The 6,776-nt window shown below is 41.6% G+C and overlaps 1 protein-coding gene across 3 annotated transcripts; it reads left to right on the top strand.

Moving 5' to 3' along the window:
* The first annotated feature begins 2,580 nt into the window (after positions 1 to 2,580).
* LOC101859687 lies at positions 2,581 to 6,770 on the top strand. Of its 3 annotated transcripts, none has more exons than XM_005113142.3 (2): positions 2,581 to 2,702; positions 5,287 to 6,770. In XM_005113142.3, the coding sequence occupies exon 2, from the start codon at positions 5,333 to 5,335 to the stop codon at positions 6,470 to 6,472; it is 1,140 nt and encodes a 379-aa protein (XP_005113199.1). In that variant the 5' UTR covers positions 2,581 to 2,702; positions 5,287 to 5,332; the 3' UTR covers positions 6,473 to 6,770. The 3 variants fall into 3 exon arrangements, with proteins under 3 accessions (XP_005113199.1, XP_035829553.1, XP_005113198.1); XM_035973660.1 differs by lacking the exon at positions 2,581 to 2,702 and adding an exon at positions 2,841 to 2,953; XM_005113141.3 differs by lacking the exon at positions 2,581 to 2,702 and adding an exon at positions 2,971 to 3,083.
* Positions 6,771 to 6,776: the final 6 nt, after the last annotated feature.

Raw genomic sequence — 6,776 nt, 5'->3', positions numbered from 1 at the left:
GTGTGTGTTTGTAAGTCTGTGTTTGTATGTGTGTGTATGTATGTGTGTGTTTGTATGTGTGTGTTTGTATGTATGTGTGTGTTTGTAAGTCTGTGTTTGTATGTGTGTGTATGTATGTGTGTGTTTGTATGTGTGTGTTTGTATGTATGTGTGTGTTTGTAAGTCTGTGTTTGTATGTGTGTGTATGTATGTGTGGTGAGATGCGGATGGGGGCTAGTTTCTACTTTCCCAAAATGAAGGTCTTATGTCCCTGTCAATAGCACTGAACATGTTCAAAAACACTCACAAAGATGACACCCCCCTTCCTCTAAGTGAAAATAAACCGCACTTTTTTGCCCTAAAATGTCCCTCTTTTTGTAATAGGCATAAAGCTCTTCACACGCTCAGACATCATTCATGTTATACATCATTTTGAAGATTGTGATATCTAATTTCGCAAAATGGCGATTAAAAAGCCGTTCGGACTTGATCATTGATGTAAATAAGTTACAAGTAATATGACTGTTTCCATTATTATTTAGCTGAGAAGGATGGGTCGTCATGATCTATGCAACTAGAACAGTTTACAACATGTTTAACTAAGTTCAAATTCAAGTTAATCAGCATTTTGGGAATGAACTCCCCTGACAGCGCATGCGCACTTGAACATGCCAGAACTGGTCAAATACTGAAGATTTCAACCGAAGCCCACTCTCTTGGCGTCGAAATAGGGACCGTCCCCCCGGCGTCATACGGCCCTCAACGAGAGTTCGGTAAAAGCTGCTCAATTTCCGGATAAAACTTGAAATCCAACTCCTGAAAAAGTCAAAATTTTGCACGACTGACCGATCGTTGAAAACTGTTGCTTTAAAAAAAAATCAGTCTTGACAAGAGATATATGAGAAAACTGTTTTATGGAGTCGGAAAAGTTCAGGACTTTTTTGGGGGAAGCCAGTCAGCTAACTGCTCGATACAGCCTATGGATACAGCCGATCTGCGTTATCCTCTGGCCTTGACCTGGGCGACGGGGCCAAAAAAACCCACCAAAAAACCCAGACAGAAGACACCATCTTTTGGTTTTACGGCGCCAAACGTCTAGTGAGGGATGCCATGTATTCGGATTCATTCTCGGCGCCGCCAGCCAACTCCTCAGCCTCCGCCCTCGGCAGTGCTGCGTGCAGTCGAAGAAACCAAGTGGTTTTTTAAAAAAGAATATCCATCGCCGAAGGAAGGCTTTTTCAATATTAGCAGTAACAGTATACGAAAGTCTGACCCAGCGATCGTCACCCAACAGTAAACCCATCCCCACAAGCCATTGTCTCCACTCACTGACCAGCCAAAAACCCTCCCACACGACACGCCCTAGTTAGGACGAGCCTTGAAGTCTCCCACACGTATCTGACTAGACTAGGGTTGTACCGTGAATGCAGAAAATGTACGGAAAACTTTCGTTCTAACTTATTCTAAAATCTAAGTAGGCCTACTCATTTTAGTATTTGGTTGTGAATACAAAAAAGCATATTATTATCATCAGCGGTTTGAACAGAGTTCTTGAATATGTACAAAAGGTCTTGAACTGTGTGGAGCTAAACATTGCACGAAAACGACCAAACAAGTTTCTGTATTGTCGTTGTAAACTTGGAGGGATCAATGGTGGACGAAAAGGACTAGAAAAAAACAACAACCAGCTGAGGACTTAGACCAACCTTCCCTGAGCCTGAGAGACAACAGGGTCGACCTTGATGAACAACCGAATGCTGAGAGTGAGACACCAGCGAGGATGGAAGGTAAGTGGAAGGATAATATCACATTGAATTCTTCCCCCCCCCTCTCTCTCTTTCTCCTCCTCCTCCCCCTCCCTCTCTCTTTCTCCATCTCTTTCTCTCTCACACACACACACACACACAAACTTTAACTTTATTTACTTTAAGGGCTTTTTTCTCAAAATGGACTCTATCTAGGGGGGGTGGGAACACAAAAAATCTGTCATTCTAAAAGTTGTTAAGATATCTTCATAATTTTTGGTATACTGCTAGATGAAACATTATTCTAGTGTAATTTAATAAGTAGTGACACCCCCCAAAAATATTGAATAAATGATTTTATTATAAATCTAATCCGTTGTTATAATCTGAGATTTTTGTCATAAAAATATGGAAGGCCTAAAAATATTCCCCCAAGTTTGGAGCTCGATTCTGAACAAGTTTGTCCTCCTACATCAAACATGCCAAGTCCATCAACTAAAGCAGCCATAGAAGGTTGCAAAACCATTTATTATAATATTTTGAAATCATTTATAACCGTATGATTGATAGATTTTTTTTAGAAATGAGTAGGCTACATTTTCTATATATATGACATTCCAATATGGCAGCCGTTACCATAGCAACACATAACAATTTTAAAAATTTTACTTCATGACCTAATTCTCCGCTCTACTTATATTGATGATACCACATAATATTTGTAAGCTTAGTTTCTTCTTCCTAACGAATTTCAATATTTCCCCCGCATCATGCCTCAATTTACGAAGCTCTCTGGTTGGAACGTTGTCATTTCGAGCTGCTATACTACATTGTTGTCGACACACACATTTAGAGCCAGCAGCTTCCTGATTCCTCCTCTTGTAACCCTCTTTTCCATTTTCTATTTTCTGTTTTTTTCAACCGAAGCTTTGATGTGGAATCCAGGACGTGCCAAGCAATCCTGTTAATTTTTTCCAAGTATGTACATTATTAAACTACTGTTTATATAACTGTTGGTCGTTTTTTTTTACCCCAAGATATTGTCTTGAACCAAGCCCGTCGTAATTGTAGATCGGGTTTATTTTTCATTCGAATCGTATGACTGGTTATTTTAAGAGTTTACAGCAGTTTCAGTTACACAGTTGACAGTTGTGTAAAAAGGGTTGGGCCGTGTGTTGTTACACACACAGACAGGAGTCACCGAGTGGGATTGGGAAATACTGAAAAAGGTTTTGTTTTAGTTCCGTGTATTTCGTATCTGGGCAAAACCACCCTGCTGCCCTGTGTGTATACTCTATGCAAGGTTTGAATTTGAACTTCTCAAACAGTTTGCCTTGGCTTGAGGTTCCTATTTTTCAAGTGAGACAAGAAGTGTAATTAATTAATATTATAATATGTAATATATTCTAATTTCAAATCTAGATCTAGATTAGATCTAATATTTAGATCTAATTTAGATCTAGATCTAGATCTAATCCAAATCCAGATTTCTTTCTTGAATGAAATAAAGGTTTTTTTAGGGCCTAAATCTAGGCCTAGACTATTCTTTGAGGCATATAATATAGTCTAGATCTAGGATCTAGGATCTAGATCTATAAGTAAGACAATTTAGGAGGCTTTTGATCTTATTGATATGGTTTGGATTTTTTTTTAGAAGAGTAGATCTACTGAAGTCTAAGTAGAGTTAGAGACTTTAAAAAAGGATTTTTCCTCTTATTTTATTGTTGGTTTGAGTTTGAGTAGGCTACTGTTCTGTTTTGTGATGTGTTGCGTGTGTAGGCATCTATGACTATGTGTTTGTGTGTGTGTCTGTGTGTTTTTAATGTGTTGCGTGTGTAGGCCTCTATGTGTTTGGGTGTGTGTCTGTGTGTTTTGTGAATGTGTTGCATGTGTAGGCCTCTATGTGTCTGTGTGTGTGTCTGTGTGCGAGCGATGTGTATGATCACTTCTGTAACTGGGTTTTTTTTGTTTCATGTGTGATTTGTTTTCAAGTAAGCCTAGGCCTAATTGCATAGTAATTTTCGCGCTGTGGACCAATCGGGGAGGGGGGGGGGGATTTCAGGTTTGCCTACCCCCTGAAGTAAGAATTTTCCCCCGCTTTAACTTATAATTTGATGTTTTGCAATTAAGTTTGAAATTCTCTAGAAAATAATTGATTTGTGACAGTTTTAGTTAGTGGCTATACTCAGACTGCCGTAAGCTGAACTGACAAAAAGATTTTTTTTCTTGGCAGCAGTTTGGAGAAAAAGAATATTTTTTGTCAGCGTAACCTTTGAATTTAAAAAGAACATTTCCGAAATTTGAATTCTAATTCATTAAAAATGTAGTTTAAAATTGACTTTGAGTTTGTACCTGTAAGACATTACTAGATCTAGTCATGCTTGATCGCAACTTCAAGTCACAAAGATATTTGTAAAGCAAGACTTTAGTGTCACCACAATGATTCGTCCAATTTTTAAGCTGGACAAAGAAAATTACTATCATTACGAGGTTCCATTATTTGTCAGGTAGTTCTTTATGAAAGAAGTCACAAGTGACGTGCTAGAAAACTGCGGCACTACAACCACCTTTGAGATGTCAAATGACTCGACAGCAAACTAATGTGACATTAGTCAGTTCAGTGACCATCTGGTGGACGATAATAAATATGATGTAATGCTAATAAATTTCTCCCTGAATAATGTTTCTACCCCCCCCCCCCTTTCCCCATTTCCCATCCGTTTTCCCCTCTCTCCAGCCTGCTCTTACTTGTACACATCAGCAGCTTCTTTGCTCTTGTCAGTACACACCGCCAGCGTACGTGAAGACAGACAGAAAGACATGCTAGGTGATACATTCTATCATCCTGGTCGATTGTACTCCAGGGAGGGGGTGGTGGTGGTGGTGTGTTTGTTTGCTAAAAAGGCCTTGTATGTTTGATGTTTGTATTGACGCAACAGTGACCAACTGCCATTCGTCACCGATGCCATAATTTGCCCGACGGCAGAGACAAGGGGACAACGCTGACCGAGCAGTGATCCTTGACCGATCGACCATTCGTCGTTCTCCCCTACACTGAGCTCTGGCTTGAAGCTTGCCAGTGTAAGGGAAAACGACGAACCCTCAATTACGCAACAATGGAATAAGTTATGACAAAAATGTTTACACACCGTCAGATGCAGAATTAAATACACTATGAAATATAATGTAAAAATCCAAAATTCAGAAATTTTTGACCATTCGTCGTTTTCCCTTACGACGGCAGAGCTTACGGCAGTATATGTATGATCTGCAGAAAACAATATATATATTGCAGTTTGACCCCCAAGGCAGTGCATCTATGTGCGGGAGTGAAAGTAAAAATTTACCTTTTCTCTTTCCTGGCGTAATAGCTTGAAGTTATTTGAGTAAAAAAATGTAGGAGAAGAATAATGTTTCCTTGAACTTTGACTTTAGATGGTGAGGAAGGTCTTTGATTTTATCCTTTCATTTGGTCTTTTATTTACATGAAATCTGGTCCTCTAGCCTGCTTGTATTTCTTAAGATTCGAAAAAAGATTGATCTTTGCTTGTTTATTTCACAGATTGGCAAGGGTTCTGTTGTAGGGATAATCAGATTTGACCTTGACCATGCGGAAACACTTGTGTCTGTACTCGGCAAAGCTGCTGTGGCTGCTGATGCTGGCGGGGCCAATGTGTGAGTCGAAAGTCTCCAACGTATTTCTCAACTCGTACTACCACTGCGGCCACGACAAGACCTACGAGGTAAACCCCAACAGTGGCTACCTGGTCATGCCAGACGTTAGTCCAGACAGCAGAACACACACGTTCAGGGACTGCGAGGTGACCTTTCACTCTGCCAGACAAACTGGCAACCTTTGTGTGTCCCAGGAGGGCTCGCTTAGTCGAATTATGGATTCCAATGCTGAGCTTAGTGTTTACGATGGCTACGGGGATGACAAACCCAAGGTTTTTACGCTGGGGTATTATCCGGACGAGTGGGCGTACCGTGAGGTTTGCACCAATTCTCCGTACCTCCACTTCTACATCCGAAGGAAAGACAAAACGGTCAACGTAAATGTCAGGAATATGAAGCTGTTGTTCAAAGTACTCGACATTGAAAGTAAAGACCGCACTCTTTACTTTGATGAACAATATTGCGACGGGAACTACAAGCTGAAGAAGAGTTGGGTAAATGTTTTGAACAGACTTCCGCCTTCAAGCACAGGTGAAGGAAGAGAAGCCAAGGAAATTTGTGGGTTCGAGCTGGACAAAGAACCGAGAGACGGGCGGCGCTTCTGTGTGGTGTACGTGCCTCTGGAGAATTTCGACTGCTCAAGTGGCTGGGAACTTTCAGTTTCGAGCAAACCACGTTCTCTGAAGAGGCAATTCTTCGTGTTTAGCCTGAGCTGTAGCGAGAGTCGTGCTCGGAAAACGCAGGTTTGGTGCGGGAGCAACTCGACTGACTCGTACAGTCTGATCATGCAGAGGAAGGTCAAGGGCGACTCTGTCGTGGAACCAGCGAGGATGTTCCGCCTCATTGTCACGGATTATGACGGCTCGGTGGAAAGTCTTAGGGCGAAGGTGGAGGCTGAACTGAGGAAGGGACGCCACGAGTCGGAAGGATTGGGTACGGTGTACATCGCCCTCATCATTGCCTTAGTAGTAGGGGGGTTGGTCTTACTGGCAGCAATTGTCTACAAAGTCCGGCACAAGATGCCGTGGTACCATGCGGTCCACAACCCTGGCTCGGAGAAAGAGGATGTGTGATGTGTTGACTCATGACTGGATTTCCTTGATTCTCATGCACAGGAGTTTCTGTGTACCTGAATGGATTTCTTTGACTTTCATGCACAGGAGTTTCTGTGTAGATCTTGTTCAGTCACCTTAAGTCACATGTTTACTGTTATTGTTATTCCCCAGGGAGTTTTTCTGTTTCAACAATATGTGGAGGGTTTCACGACACTCCCCATGATGAGTCCCCCGGCACACGACCTCATTGAGTAGACGACAGTTCCTGCCATGTGGGTCAGGTTTGGTCGTCGGAAAGCTTGGTTTTGCATTCGGGGGGGAG

Source organism: Aplysia californica, unplaced genomic scaffold, assembly GCF_000002075.1.
Source record: "Aplysia californica isolate F4 #8 unplaced genomic scaffold, AplCal3.0 scaffold01654, whole genome shotgun sequence".
NCBI classification, from domain to species: domain Eukaryota; kingdom Metazoa; phylum Mollusca; class Gastropoda; order Aplysiida; family Aplysiidae; genus Aplysia; species Aplysia californica.
Note: the sequence above shows the minus strand (reverse complement) of the source record. Positions and strands in the feature narration are given on the sequence as shown.

What these genes read in the sequence shown, in the direction of transcription:
- LOC101859687 (XM_005113142.3), top strand. Translation starts at nt 5,333, where the DNA reads ATGCGGAAACACTTGTGTCTGTACTCGGCAAAGCTGCTGTGGCTGCTG.